At 44.4% G+C, this 16,553-nt stretch overlaps 1 protein-coding gene across 3 annotated transcripts in view; it reads right to left on the bottom strand.

Annotated features, from left to right (window-relative positions):
• Positions 1-16,553, bottom strand: part of BTBD10 (BTB domain containing 10) — a 40,145-nt gene that overhangs the window by 11,866 nt on the left and 11,726 nt on the right. For 2 of the 3 annotated variants that reach the window (XM_075838129.1, XM_075838128.1), the window contains one exon: positions 3,700-3,896. In XM_075838129.1, coding sequence (XP_075694244.1) covers positions 3,700-3,853 — 154 coding nt within the window. In that variant the 5' untranslated portion in view covers positions 3,854-3,896. Of the gene's footprint in view, positions 1-3,699; positions 3,897-6,616; positions 6,838-16,553 lie in introns of those variants that run through there. The other variant, XM_075838127.1, reaches the window with a different exon arrangement.

The raw sequence follows: 16,553 nt of genomic DNA, 5'->3' as shown, positions 1-16,553 counted from the left end.
GACTCACAAGAAGGTTCCAATTCATCCCAAAGATTTGATGATGTTGATGTCAGAGATCTGTGCAGTCAATGCCACACCAAATCCAGCCAACCATTCCTTTACGGGCCAGCTTTGGCCATGAGGGCGAGTTTCCAAACCATTGCTACAAAATAGGAACGTCACAATTTTCTAGAACAACATTGTATTCGGAGCATTAAGATTTTCATTGGAACGAACATCCCAAATCACAAAAATCAGCCCCGACCTTCTTTCTCTAGACGCTACGGGTAGCAGAAGTTATTTGCAAAGGAAATGTTTTCCTGGTGGCCAGAGATACATCATCATTAGACTACAAGATGGTGAAGAGTGAACCTTCAAACCAGACTCTAATGGTGGTGATGCGCTTTATACCACTCCAACATTTAGCATTGCCAATGACGGAGCGATGAGGCTCGTGGGGTCGGGCTCCTATAATCCCTTCGGCACTCAGTAGTCACTTTCATGTGGCCAAAGCTTCGCAGGTGATCGGTTGTTGTTCCTAGACATTTCCACTTCACTAGAACAGTCCTTATAGGAGACTGCGGGCAGCTCCAACAGGGCAGAAATGTCTGTACTATGTTGAAAGTCATCAAGGTCTTCAGTACGGCCCATTCTACTACAGACGTCTGTTTATGGAGATCGCACGGCTGTTTGCCAGATTTATAGGACCTGTTGGCAATGCGGCTGAAATGTCCAAGCCTGGTAAATAGAAGAGGTGACCATATACTTTTGGCCATATAGTGTATATTCGATGGATACAATATAATCAAACACTAGATTTCAAATGCATAAAATGTATATTTGGTTTAAACATATATTATGCGCTGCAAAATACAACAAATAAATCATATCCCAAAAAAAAATGAAATCCGAAATTCTGGTTTACAACCAGAATTCTGGTTCGGGAGCTCAGAACTTACATCTACATTATATTTGTTACCTGCCATTTTGAAGTCAAGACACAAAGATGCGCTGACCCACTAAAACAGTTGCTGATTTTGTCCAGGGTTAGAAAAAACAGCACCACCCCTGTTCACAGGTTGTATGTGGTACTGCAGCTAAGGCCCATTCACTTCAATAGAGCTGAGCTGTAATAATCGGACAACCCATGGACAGGTGTGGCGCTGTTTTTGGCAGATAACAGACATGGGTTTCTCATTCTGGCCAAGAGCAGTTGTCTCTTCAGTATTTGGATCCATGTTCTTGTCCATAAATAACAGCATTATAATACTTGGAGCTGGCATAGTAAAATACACAACATGGCTTGGCAGGCTAAAGGACCAACTACGCCCAGATACCTCATGGTTTGCTGCCCGCGTAGATGCAGGACATTCACCATCAAATTTATGAAACTGCAGCGTGAGCTCCACCTGGTGGCAATCCCGAGGGCTAAAAAGTAGCGTCCTGGGCTCCAGGGGATATCACCCCCATCTCCTACACAAGAGATAGCGGGATGTTTCTAGTTTATGTGCACATTGCAAGATTTTTTTCTTTAAGAAACATTGCGATCTAGATTTAGAGTATATATATATATATATATTTTATTAGAAGGTTTACCTATTATGTCTCTTACTAAATTTAATAGGAAGCTGCAAATCTGGCAAAGAAGCGACCGCTGTCAATATTACTAAAAAAAAAAAAAAAAAAAGTTAAGAAATGAATAGTATTTGTGCAAACTTTGTGGTTCCTAGATAAAAACGTCATGAGTTTATACTGCGTTACTCTGTCAATTCTGAATTTGTGTGATTCAGTCACATAATGATGCAGTTACCATGGAAAAGTATTACAGCGATAAATCCAGCAGACCCATTACAGTGGGAACAATTAGGGTATCTTCACACGACCAAGTTTCAGACGTAATTCGGGCGTTTTACGCCCCGTAGTCAGTCTGAAAAACGGCTCCATTACGCCAACAAACATCTGCCCATTGTTCAATGGGTTTTACGATGTACTGTGCCGACGACCTGTCATTTTATGTGTCGCTGTCAAAAGACGGCGCGTAAAAAAAGAAGTGCATGTCACTTCTTGGGACGTAATTGGAGCCGTTTCTCAATGACTCCATCGAAAAACACCTCCAATTACGTCTGTAATGGACGCCGCGAAAAACGAGTACACGAGCAATTACGTCTGAAATTCAGGAGCTGTTTTCGCCTGAAAACGGCTCCGTAATTTCAGACGTATTTTGCGCTGTCGTGTGAACATACCCTTACAGTGAAACATGCAGCTGATAACACCTTTTCTCAATAGGCTTTGAAATTGTTCCAAATGTATTTAAATGCATCAGGAACAAAAGAAAAAGTTAAAGGGAAACTAAATGTTCAAACTTCTGACCGGTCACAGTGACATATCAGAAGTTTTGATTGGTGGGGGTCCGAGCACCGAGACCCCCACCAATCGCTAAAATGAAGCGTCAGAAGTGCTCAGTCGCTTCGTTTCTGTTCGGCTTTTTCCGGAATGCCAACGTAGTGCGGGCTCATAGACTTTCTATTGAGTCCGCACTCTGACGCATTGATTTCTAGAAAAAGCCGAAAAGAAACGACGCGGCTGAGCGCTTCTGATGTTTCATTTTAGCGATTGGTGGGGGTCTCCGTGCTCAGACCCCCACCAATCAAAACATCTAACACGTCACTATGACCGGTCAGAAGTTTGTTGAACGTTTAGTTACCCTTTCAGACTTAGGGCATGAAATTTACATTTTAGAAGGAGCTCTAAAACAGCGGACGGGTGCATTATGAGGTTCTGAAGCAGCTTAGGCACAGTACTGTATAATACACACGGCAGCTCTCTTTTTAGGGAGCACTTCACAGCAACCAGTGGTCAGCACCAGTATGTAATAATAATATAATAATAATAAATCAGTTCAGGTTTAGTCTTGAGCCCCTGCACATACAGCTCTATCCAATACTAGGATTAGGTGGATTTAGTTAAAATATATATAAAAAATAAATAAAAATTGAGATGCTTCCTCCATTGACTAAAGAGCGGCCAGCAGGATCTACTGGATGGATGTCCCTAATGTTGATCTCCTACTTCTCCGATATATACACAGCAGTTCATGTCTGCACAGGAGAAGAACAGATCCCATACAGTATTTTTCTATACGGCCTATTGACCCATCTCAGAACAAAACAGGAGCAGCCCCTCTATCGGAGCAAGCAGAGCTCTCCTTCCTATTCACTTGTATGGATAGGACAACGGTGCCCAGAGTAACTGTCCCATTTTCAGGAGCGACTCCTTCAGCTATCAGGCGAGATGATGAGAGTTGTACTCTATGATGTGAACCAACGGAGCAGTGTGAATTTTGCAATCAGATGGAACTGCCCTTTAATTAAGCTGAAGAAATAAAACAGCACAATAGCAAGGGACAGTATTAGAAATGAACACAGCGAACCAATACCAGACAAGGAGCTGTGCGCGCGCGCCAAGTCTCCAAAAACATAGCATCTCGACTTTAGAGAAACTCCTACACCATTAATGTAGGATACGGGGGACGTGTGACGATTGCGAGCAGATAGAGGAGCTCGTGAGATATACTGTACTCAGGCCATGTATTTCTGCATTGCATTTACCCGGCTTGTTCAGTAAAACATTATGTCGTGTATTGAAGTGGACATGAGAATGGCGCACAATTAACGGAGAACAGCTCAGCCTGTATCTCAGGACGGTCAGCAGAGGACGTACCACTTTGATGCTGCCGTGTAGGCGAGGTGACGTTTCGGATGCAGGGAGTCAGCTGGCTCTCTCCTCTTTCATGGGATGAGTCTCGAGATCTGTCACTTGACCGACGTCGATCTCTTGAACGTTCGTGACCGCCACTGGCACCATGGAGACTCATCTTTGTGCGGCCAGCGCCTGCTCTAGCGCCTCGAGACGGAGTGCTGGAAAAGGGAGCAAATGCATGTATATTAAAAACGGCTGGCGTATCAAGCAGGCGAAACTAACCTGTGGTGCAAATGCAAAAAACTGAAAACATTCTAGAGGAGAAAAACACCCATAAATATAGACAAAGCTCACACGTCAAAGATAGTAAGAAACCGGTGCAGATAATAACGCTCCTAAAGCTACGTTCACACCACCCGAGTGAAACCCGTGCAGAACCCGTATTTACAGATCCCTCAGACTAATAACGGAAAAAAATAGGACATGTGCTCTTTTTCCACGGACCCTTCACACGGTCCATTAAAACAGCTGCGAATACATGCAACAGTGTGACGGCCCCCCTGTAATACATGCTGTAGTGTGACGGCCCCCCTGTAATACATGCTGCAGTGCGACGGCCCCCCTGTAATACATGCACCAGTGTTACGGCCCCCCTGTAATACATGCACCAGTGTTACGGCCCCCCTGTAATACATGCACCAGTGTTACGGCCACCCCGTAATACATGCACCAGTGTTACGGCCCCCCTGTAATACATGCAGCAGTGTGACGGCCCCCCTGTAATACATGCTGCAGTGTTACGGCCCCCCTGTAATACATGCACCAGTGTTACGGCCCCCCTGTAATACATGCACCAGTGTTACGGCCCCCCTGTAATACATGCTGCAGTGTGACGGCCCCCCTGTAATACATGCAGCAGTGTGACGGCCCCCCTGTAATACATGCTGCAGTGTGACGGCCCCCCTGTAATACATGCAGCAGTGACGGCCCCCCTGTAATACATGCAGCAGTGACGGCCCCCCTGTAATACATGCAGCAGTGACGGCCCCCCTGTAATACATGCAGCAGTGTGACGGCCCCACTGTAATACATGCAGCAGTGTGACGGCCCCCCTGTAATACATGCACCAGTGTGACGGCCCCCCTGTAATACATGCAGCAGTGTGACGGCCCCCCCTGTAATACATGCACCAGTGTTACGGCCCCCCTGTAATACATGCAGCAGTGTGATGGCCCCCCTGTAATACATGCAGCAGTGTGACGGCCCCCCTGTAATACATGCTGCAGTGTGACGGCCCCCCTGTAATACATTCACCAGTGTGACGGCCCCCCTGTAATACATGCACCAGTGTGACGGCCCCCCTGTAATACATGCAGCAGTGTGACGGCCCCCCCTGTAATACATGCACCAGTGTTACGGCCCCCCTGTAATACATGCAGCAGTGTGATGGCCCCCCTGTAATACATGCAGCAGTGTGACGGCCCCCCTGTAATACATGCTGCAGTGTGATGGCCCCCCTGTAATACATTCACCAGTGTGACGGCCCCCCTGTAATACATGCACCAGTGTTACGGCCCCCCTGTAATACATGCACCAGTGTTACGGCCCCCCTGTAATACATGCACCAGTGTTACGGCCCCCCTGTAATACATGCACCAGTGTTACGGCCCCCCTGTAATACATGCTGCAGTGTGACGGCCCCCCTGTAATACATGCTGCAGTGTGATGGCCCCCCTGTAATACATGCTGCAGTGTGATGGCCGTTGTTTTGACGTATATTACGGTCGTGTGAATAAGCCCTTAAGGAAATGAAATTCAGGTTTGTGTAGAATTTGTAGGTATTTAAACTAATTCACATGAAATCCACTGCAGGCAAGATAACTTGGCACCTCTTATCTCTCACCCACACGCCGTGCATTCCTCCGCTGCTGCCGGAAGCTAAAAACAAGGCTGCGGGGCCTAAGAAGGTCCAATAGACACAACTTAGAACTTATATTTTCTAGGTTGACTTCTGCCACAACTATTGCATGCAACTTATGGCAGGCGAGGGGGACAAAGCACAAGTAAGAAGGGCACCGCTCAGCTACCGAGGGCCCCCTCAATCATTAAGGAGTAGGGGGAGGCGCAGCTTGTTGCAAACTGCATCCAAATATACAGATTCATGTTTTATGGGGGGGGATGGGTTGACTTTAAATAAAGATCCAGATAGTTTCAGGTATAGAAGAAAGCGTTCAGTGGTGCAACAGCCAAAAAGGAGGAAACTAAAAGACAGCAGGAGAGGAGAGGAGGTCGGCCAGATGTCTGCTTTATGTAAAGTAGATTATTAAAGATATGAGAGCAGACACAAAGGACTGTCAATGAGATAAGCAAGAAGAAAGTTAATTACAGGACCGGGGACAAGTCCTCCTTATACCTGCTGGACACCTGCAAACATGAAGCGTACAGTAGAGCGCAGCATTATACAAAAATAAAAACAAAAACATCTAAAGATAGAAAAACAGTGACCGTGATAAGACCCCCCCCCCCCCCCCCCCCCCCCCCCCCGCGCTGCAAACCCACCAGGTCAATAACCCAGATGGTCCTCAGAACTGCCAATATTAACACTTTACATGCTGATCATTCTGCCACCAAATTAAATATTGAGAGAATGGACAGAAAATCCTCAATATCTGAGCGGATGTACATACAGGGGGCATTCAATGTCAGGATAACGCATTCACCTACACGTATCAGGACCGCATTGTAAAACTGGAGCAAAGCCATGAAGGAGAAGGACTGCGGGAATGGCAAAAGTGAGCAAAAAAACTGAACAAAGAACTGTCCACGCAGCAGAAGACATCCAACATTTCACACAAAGAGGAGTCTCATCTCCGGCATGAAAGCCGTAACTCTCCTAGACCACCTACAATCCCCCCCAGGGTGACGGAGACATACGCACCTTACGCTCGGACTGCTCATACACGGTAAAACCTTGGCTATCAGAGCACAAAGGAATTGAGTGGCATCAAACCAGGACTGTCCAAAAGCCGGGTCCGCATCTCTGTGCATTCCTTGGAAAGTTCAGCATATTGCAATCCTCCTGCAGCATCAGTGCAGCGTCTGGATGTCTTACCCTCGATGGCAGCTATTCCGGAGACACCACCTCCCAGATATTAATACAAATCATTTGACACAATCCGTGATTCAGCCTGGCGTAGTGATCGGACTGACGTCTCCAGCCACACCGCCCCATTAGTGCTGCTTTGTGAGAGCAGTTTTACCAGCTGCTGCTATTGGATGTCCCACGGTGACAGGCAGAATACAGACGGGAAGGGGAGGGGGGGGTGTATCTGAGCTATTCCCAGGCTAACAGGATTTTCTAGTAGAACTCGTTAGATCCGATGCTGCGGCTGCTGCAAATTACTCGAAAGAACGACTTAAACCTCCGTCATTTACGGAAACATCTAGTTCATCAACAGACGACGGCAGCGACGGAGCCCGGACCTCGGAGGAAGGAGCGCTCGCCGGAAAGACCCATCAAATAAAACATGCTGCCGTCCGACACGTAGAAGAAACCAGCAGCAAACTATGGGGGTGCTCGTCCAGCAAGGAAACGGGAAACAGCAGCAGGCTGCGTTATATTTTAGGGGCTTTTAAAATATTTCTGCAGCCAATTTTGTAGGAAAACTCATCATGAATGTATTACTAGGAGGAAAAAGCGGATTGAATGTTATGGATGACAAAGCATGAAGCAACGCTGCAGATCGTAAGGCTGTGTGCACACAAAACAAAAAACGGCTGAAAATATGGAGTGGTTTTCAAGGGAAAACCGCTCCCGATTTTGGCACCGTTTTTTACGGGCGTTTTTGGAGCGGTTATTCTATAGAGTAAATGAAAAATGGCAGCGTAAAAAACGCCCCGTCAGACCAGAACAGCGTTTTCCAATTAAAATCAATGGGCAGATGCTTGGAGGCATTCGGCTTCCTAAATTTCGGCCGTTTACGGCCCAAAAAATGGCCGAAAATAAGCCATGTGAACATACCCTTACGGAGAAGCAAAGGGAAGAAAGCAGTTTGTTGAATGTCATTTATTGCTCCCTGTTATCTGCCATTTCACGATGCGGACAAACGCACTAATATGTGAATGGAATTAGTGACAGGACAATCCTATACCATCGCCAGCGCGGAGACCCACCAGACACGTAACTAATCTCCGCCTGTTCCCATTATTTGCTGCTTGTTTTTGGCAGTGGCCCTATAAGAACTGGGTTTGTCACACTTAAAAATGGAGAATAAAAAACGAAAACAGATGCAGAAAGGATGTGTGTATGTGCGTAAACCTGAGTATACATTCTGTACCACAATATACGACTGAACCGGAGAATATACAAGGAAGGAGAGCAACGCTGTAATGTATCGGAAGGTGCACAAACTATTCACATTAATGCAAAGCTCAACCACAACACCCTATAATAATGGAATGGGCAGACCCTCAAGTCTTAGGGCTTGTTAACACGTAAAACTGAATTGCTACGTATATTTTCCATTCTGAATTGCAGATGGAAAATACGCAGCGCGATACAGTAGCAGCAAAGCGGGTGAGAATCAACATATGTCATCCAGAGGCTGCGTAAAATTTCCTGCGGTGTGTTATTTTTTCGTTCTGCAACACGTAAATTCCCGCGTTTTTCAGAGGAGATATCACCATGTGACAGACTTGAAAATAACGTGGCAAAATCTGCACCATTTTGTGCAGTAAATGGTTACGGTCTGCTTATTTTAGCAGAAATTTCACCCAAGAGCAATAAACTACAGCCCTAAGGCCAGATTAACACGAACGTGGGGAAACGCAGACTTGAAAAACTTGACTTTTTCACGTCCGAAGTGCCCCCGTGCGGCTCCCCTTTTCACGGATCCCCTTAGACTTGAGCCTATGGAAAGATCTGTGAAAACAGAACAAAATAGGACATGCTCTATTTTTCAACAGACCCTTCGCGCAGTCCATTGAAACAACGGCCGTGTGAACAGCCCCATTGTTTCAACGCCATCATACGGACGTATTCAACGCTTGTGTGGATCAGGCCTAAGTGAAAAGCAATGAGATAGAGACGTGGCCACGCATGCCTGCTGTGCTTTCCATTGTTGTTTATGGGAGTTGCGAAACACCTCTAAAAATGGGACCCCACCTGCCAACAAGCGTTATGGCATATACCGTTATATCATGAATGTCCCAGATGAAGATACCGCTACGGCCCTGCTCAAACGGAAGAATTTTTGTGGAGGATCTTGCCACAAAATTCCACCTCCTGTTCATTTTAATGGGAGTCGGACGCTTCTTTTTTCCCTGCTAGCTAATTTTTTCAGCTAGTGGGGGGAAAAGCGTTCTGCTCGATTTTCGGGCAGATTCAGCCCGGACATCCCATTGAAGTCAATGGGAGGAGGAATTTTCCTGAACTGAATCTTACTACGGCCCTACAGTCTGACAATGAGGACCTGGGACCAGAAAAGGTTGATCTAGAGAAGGGCTCTCAAACTCGGCCGGGTAAGTGGGCCGCATATAGAAAAAATGGGAAGTTGACGGGCCGCATTACTTTCAAATTTGATACAATACAAAATTATTGTTAATCAATTAGTTATTTGAACGACTATAACACTATATAATACTACATTACTATAACACTATATAACACTACATTACTATAACAATACTACATTACTATAACACTACTACATTACTATAACACTACTACATTACTATAACACTACTACATTACTATAACACTACTACATTACTATAACAACACTACATTACTATAACAACACTACATTACTATAATAACACTACATTACTATAACACTACTACATTACTATAACACTACTACATTACTATAACACTACATTACTATAACACTACATTACTATAACACTACTACATTACTATAACACTACATTACTATAACACTACATTACTATAACACTACTACATTACTATAACACTACATTACTATAACACTACTACATTACTATAACACTACATTACTATAACACTACATTACTATAACACTACTACATTACTATAACACTACATTACTATAACACTACATTACTATAACACTACATTACTACAACACTACATTACTACAACGCTACATTACTATAACGCTACATTACTATAACGCTACATTACTATAACGCTACATTACTATAACGCTACATTACTATAACGCTACATTACTATAACGCTACATTACTATAACGCTACATTACTATAACGCTACATTACTATAACGCTACATTACTATAACACTACATTACTATAACACTACATTACTATAACACTACATTACTATAACACTACATTACTATAACACTACATTACTATAACACTACATTACTATAACACTACATTACTATAACACTACATTACTATAACACTACATTACTATAACACTACATTACTATAACACTACATTACTATAACACCACATTACTATAACACTACATTACTATAACACCACATTACTATAACGCTACATTACTATAACGCTACATTACTATAACGCTACATTACTATAACGCTACATTACTATAACGCTACATTACTATAACGCCACATTACTATAACACTACATTACTATAACGCTACATTACTATAACACTACATTACTATAACACTACATTACTATAACACCACATTACTATAACACTACATTACTATAACACTACATTACTATAACACTACATTACTATAACACTACATTACTATAACACTACATTACTATAACACTACATTACATTACTATAACACTACATTACTATAATAATAGCGCTAGGTTTAAAATTTGAGATATTTCTCCACGTGCTTATTTCAACAATCCAGCTTTCCAGTTTAAGTGTCGCTAGACGCAGTCCGGCGGCTCAGTTAGCACACATGTCAAGATTGGGCAGCCCCTTTTTAGATAAGGCCACAGTGCCCTCTGTAGATAAGGCCACAGTGCCCTCTGTAGATAAGGCCACAGTGCCCTCTGTAGATAAGGCCACAGTGCCCTCTGTAGATAAGGCCACAGTGCCCTCTGTAGATAAGGCCACAGTGCCCTCTGTAGATAATGCAACACACCCCTAGATAATGCCAGTGTCCTCTGCAGAGGCTGCCACAGTGCCCTCTGCAGAGGCTGCCACAGTGCCCTCTGCAGAGGCTGCCACAGTGCCCTCTGCAGAGGCTGCCACAGTGCCCTCTGCAGAGGCTGCCACAGTGCCCTCTGCAGAGGCTGCCACAGTGCCCTCTGCAGAGGCTGCCACAGTGCCCTCTGCAGAGGCTGCCACAGTGCCCTCTGCAGAGGCTGCCACAGTGCCCTCTGCAGAGGCTGCCACAGTGCCCTCTGCAGAGGCTGCCACAGTGCCCTCTGCAGAGGCTGCCACAGTGCCCTCTGCAGAGGCTGCCACAGTGCCCTCTGCAGAGGCTGCCACAGTGCCCTCTGCAGAGGCTGCCACAGTGCCATATATGGACGGAGATGTCAGGGGCAACCCTCTTCCTGGGACTCCAGCTGTGCTCCGGACATCACTGGGACTCCTGCTCTGGGGAAGCCCCTGACATCATTGTCGATGTATGGACAGCGATGTCAGAGGCTCCCCAGAGTCCCGGAGCACGGCCGATATTAGCGCTCTGCCCGGGACTCCGCTCTGGGGAAGACCATGACACACTGTCCATATATGGGCAGATAGGTCAGGGAATTCCGCAGCGTCCCGGAGCAGAGCCTATACTAGCACTCTGCCCGGGACTCCGCTCTGGGGAAGACCCTGACACACTGTCCACATATGGGCAGCGATGTCAGGGAATTCCACAGAGTCCCGAAGCAGAGCCTGTACTAGCGCTCTGCCCGGGACTCCAGCTCTGGGGAAGCCCCAGACATCGCTGTTCATATGTGGACAGTGATGTCAGGGAATTCCAGAGTCTCGGAGCAGAGCCGATACTAGCGGCTCTGTGTCCCGCGGGCCGCAGATGACAGCCCCAGGGGTCGCATGCGGCCCGCAGGCCGCATGCTTGAGACCCCTGATCTAGAGGCTGAACAGACCACATACATCTCACAGCTGACAGCTTGTTATAATGTATCCAGTCCAGACAATCCTCTGAGCTAAACAACGTGGTCTCCAGACTGATACATTGCAGCAAAGTATCACATTTTTGCATTGGCCATAATGTGTTTCCATTGTAAACTACTTCCCATCATAAATAAATTATATGGAAAAGAAACTTTACAAGTTGGAACATTTTCTTCCACAGATGGTTATTTTGGAGAACGCAAACTATGAAAACCTTAAAAGGATCGTTAACCAAGTACACAGCATTTTTTTTCCTACATTGATCCCAGTAGGAGGTAGAGGCTTTTTTTTTTTCCTGGTGGTCATTGACCAGTTTCTGCCACTAAACCTTCATTGAAACCAATAGGAGGAAGAAAAGAAACACGTGTAGGTGAGTGCTTTATACGGATATTGAATGCCCCATGTATGTAGATCAGGTCAGATATTGAGGCTTTAGTTGCCCATATTCTGAAATTAAAAAACGCCTTAAGAAAAACTGCCTCAAAAAAATGTGTCAAAATATGCTTGCCTTTCAAAGCCTGCCTCAAAAATCCCTGTGTGAACTAGGCCTTAAACTTCCCATACAGGAAATGCGAATGTTACAACAACCCTCAAGATCTGCTCTGACGGGTCGCTTTAAACTAGAATATAAACTATATTATAAATCAACAAATCCTTTTTAAAAAGCTGGTGGTCATCGTCAGGGGAAGCCATACATTTCCCATATAATCCAGGGAAGAGCTGGGTCCGCCAGAGCGAGAGCTGTTTCCCGTTCTAGCATATAGGAGGTGTCCCGAGCGGAGGACCCCTCTATGAAGTCAATATGCCCTGATAGGACACATGGGCAGGGGCTGCCGGGATGAGACAACCCCTTTAACAATTTCTAACCAATTACTAAATATTGCAAAAGGTTAAAAGAATATTGAACGGACTTATGTCAAGAGCCGGTTATATGATCCTGAATCAAGAGCCAAGTGACAGTGATATGGTTCTTAACCTGGTGTCGACTGCCAGTCATACGGTTCAGACCCCGGTCCCAAGTCTTTGTAATTCAAGGACATTCCTGACGTCAGCGGTGCAGGATAGTATCTGTAACTTTAACAGCTGGGGAGCCTCATACACAAGTCATGAAATTAAGTTTAATGTAGATAAATGTAAAGTTATGCATCTGGGTCCCAACAACCTGCAGCATCATATGTCCTAAGGGGAGCTACACTGGGAGTAATAATCTGCAGCATCATATGTCCTAGGAGGAGCTACACTGGGGGAGTCACTTGTTGAGAAGGATCTGGGTGTAATAATCTGCAGCATCATGTGTCCTAAGGGGAGCTACACTGGGGTAGTCACTTGTTGAGAAGGATCTGGGTGTAATAATCTGCATGTATTATATGTCCTAGGGGGGGCTACACTGGGGGAGTCACTTGTTGAGAAGGATCTGGGTGTAATAATCTGCATGTATTATATGTCCTAGGGGGGCTACACTGGGGGAGTCACTTGTTGAGAAGGATCTGGTTGTACTTGTAAATCATAAACGAAATAACAGCACAATGTCAATCAGCTGCATCTAAGGCCAGCAGGATATTGTCGTGTATTATAGAGGCCTGGACTCGCGGGACAGGGAGGTAATATTACCACTTTACAAAGCATTAGTGAGGCCTCATCTAGAATATACAGTTCAGTTCTGGGCTCCAGTTCATAGAAAGGAGGAAAAATACAAAGAGCAACGAAGCTAATGAGGGGCATGGAGAATCTAAGTTATGAGGAAAGATTAAAAGAATTAAACCTATTTAGCTTTGAAAAAAAGACGACTAAGGGGGGACATGATTAACTTATATAAATATATTAATGCCCAGTACAAGAGATATGGTGAAAACCTGTTCCAACCCCCTCAAAAAACAAGGGGACGCTCCCTCCGTCTGGAGAAAAAAAGGTTCAACCTGCGGAGGCGACAAGCCTTCTTTACTGTAAGAACTGTAAATCTATGGAATAGCCACCGCAGGAGCCGTCACAGCAGGGACAGTAGATGCTGTAAAAACGGCAGAGATCATTTCCCAGAACAAAAAAATATCAGCTCCTGTGTCAACGTGTAGAATTTTTGTTTCATCTCTTCCCTTTTCCCATCCCTTGGTTGAACTTGATGGACATGTGTCTTTTTCGACCGTACCAACTATGTATTTTTATTAACATATTGCATATTCCCATTTTTATGATGAATACGTCACATTAATTCCAGCAGTGAAATATCCTGCAGCTTTCAACAAGTATGTGTTACTTCTGACAGATCAGAGGTGTTCGTGCAGAACGGGAAATTTGAAATGTAAAACTAAAAGACATTGTGTATAAATTATAGGCAATTCTCACACAATACATCTAATTTATACGTCCTGTTCAGAGTATGAGCGCGATGGTGTGTGGAGTCAGAAGCGGCTCATAAGCCATATAATGGCATAATATAAGACGGGGACTAGGACGTGCGTAAAAGGACAGGGGTGCAACTGAGTATTTGGGCCAACGTCCACCCAGAAAGCAGATCCGACCACCAAACACCTGACTGTGAAATACAGAGGTCGGTTTACATCACATTTAGGGTTACATAATATTATTCTTGGCATAATTGTATCTGTATTAACAAATAATATCATTATATTCCAATGGGAATCAATGTGAGTATACAAACTGCAAGGGATGTATTGTGGTCTAGAGGCCCGGGTTACTCTCTCGGTCGAGCTCGCATACATAAAATAAAGGGGTTTGCAACTTGTAAAAGAAGTGACACAATGTTTTTCCTGAAACTGACACTATAAATATAAATGGGAATGAAATACTCCAGAATCTGATGAATAGGCCGCCTGAAATGAAAAGATGCCCGCCGCCCAATCGTGAATTTCACCATTTAAAAAGGTCTCTTCACAGACTACACAGAAATTGTTACGTTGACTATAAGGCTTCTGAATATAAAACACCCAAGTTCTCCTGGGATATGGGGCGATGAATACCACAATCCGTATTTTCACAACATAACAAGCAACTTGTCAGGGCTTCTCCTAGGAGTAACGTCCAACAATGAGACCGGCACATAATAAACGCTTCACAACACTAATCACTTAGTTATTACCAGGGTGAAATGTTTGGGATTTGTCCCTGTAGTGTAGGGATCATTGATCAAAAACCTCCAAACACGACAGCTTCATGTAAATAGGATGAAGGCCAATACCGCTAAACTCTTCTTTCACACATTCAGAGGCTATGTAAACCTTTGATGGGCTTTTTCTTTAATAAACAGGTCAGTCGGTGTGTTTGGTGTAACTGTATAATTAGTTTTTATTTAAAAAAACTTACTTTTTGAGATACAGCTGCTCTGTATTGTGTATACAGAGCAGCTGTATGCAGCGCTAAATCCTGTTCCCATCAGGTCCACAGGACTGACAACTCCTGTGTCAGCGGGTCCTGCCTGTCTCTGACACCCAAGATCCACAAGTAATCTAGATAGATTACAGGCGGATCCTGCATGTCAGACACGCAAGAGCCGCTGACAAACCAGTCAGATCCGCGGGACTGATGGTCAGGTCAAAGCAAAAGATACAGCTGCTCTGTATACTGAGTAGCTGTGTCTCAAAAAGTAAAACTAATTTTTAATAAAAACAAATTATAAAGTTACACCGACTGACCGGTTTATAAGTAAAGAAATGATTACATATAAACGTATAAATAGAAGCTTCCGCTGTGATGTTACCAGTTGCGTGCAGGTTCCTGACAATCATTATACATGACACATTATTACAGATACATTATAATTTGTGATTGTAGTAAACACCTATAACCAGTCACGTGTGCCAGGGCAGGACCAGTGCACCAAATTCCACCACCCCGAGAGAAAGTCGTATTCTAAGCACCTGGTTTGGAGCGCTAAGGAAATCAGGTCACCTCTGAAAGGGGGGTGGGAAGGGACATTATATGTGACATTAAAGTATTCACAGACATATATATATACATACAGTATCTGCTCTCCACAGGGTAAAAACTTTCTGCTATGGATAATCATAGACGATAGTGATATTTGGTCCCGGTGAGTCATGTTTCCGGCTCCATTCTCTCAACGGTTCTGCGTTATAGGCAAAACTAGCAAGTAATCAAATATGACGGCCTCATACTGTGGGGAGCCATTAGTTACAAGCAGAAATAACGTCACTGTAACACTATATATATATATATACAGCCAGACGTAGGTATTTGAATGTTATACCTTTTTGTTTCATTGTCTACAAACACCTAAAGCATCACAGGGGGGGGGGGGGTGATCTCAGATGCGGACCTTGACTCTGTTTTAGGGCCACACATTATATTTAATGTTCCATGTGTGCAGCGGAGGGGTGGGAGATATAAAACTAAACAAAAAAAAACAGCCCAGTAAGCGCACTGTATTTTTTATATCTACTCTCTATGGAGTGTAAACGTACATGTATGGCCACGTCTCAGCTGCAAACAGGGAACATAGGAACCCCATTCTCTGCGTAAAATATAGCTAGCTATGTATGTATGTAGATTGCACAGCAGGGGAGCAGATTATATACACGATGTATGCACGGAGGGAATCAAGGGGTCGTAGCGTGAGCACTTGAGGGTCGCATGCATCTATTACACAGCCCGGTATGGGTCATGAAAACAAGCGCCAATCAACGAGGCAGCTCGTTGATCGGCGCTCATTTGCTCTCATCACAAGGAGCAAATGATTAGTTATGTATGGGGACGAGCGATCATTAATACGATGTTCTGTTGACAACGAACGATAATATTTAATGGAGCATAACCGAGTAAAT

The sequence above is a fragment of the Rhinoderma darwinii genome, chromosome 9 (assembly GCF_050947455.1).
Source record: "Rhinoderma darwinii isolate aRhiDar2 chromosome 9, aRhiDar2.hap1, whole genome shotgun sequence".
In the NCBI taxonomy this organism is placed as follows: domain Eukaryota; kingdom Metazoa; phylum Chordata; class Amphibia; order Anura; family Rhinodermatidae; genus Rhinoderma; species Rhinoderma darwinii.
Note: the sequence above shows the minus strand (reverse complement) of the source record. Positions and strands in the feature narration are given on the sequence as shown.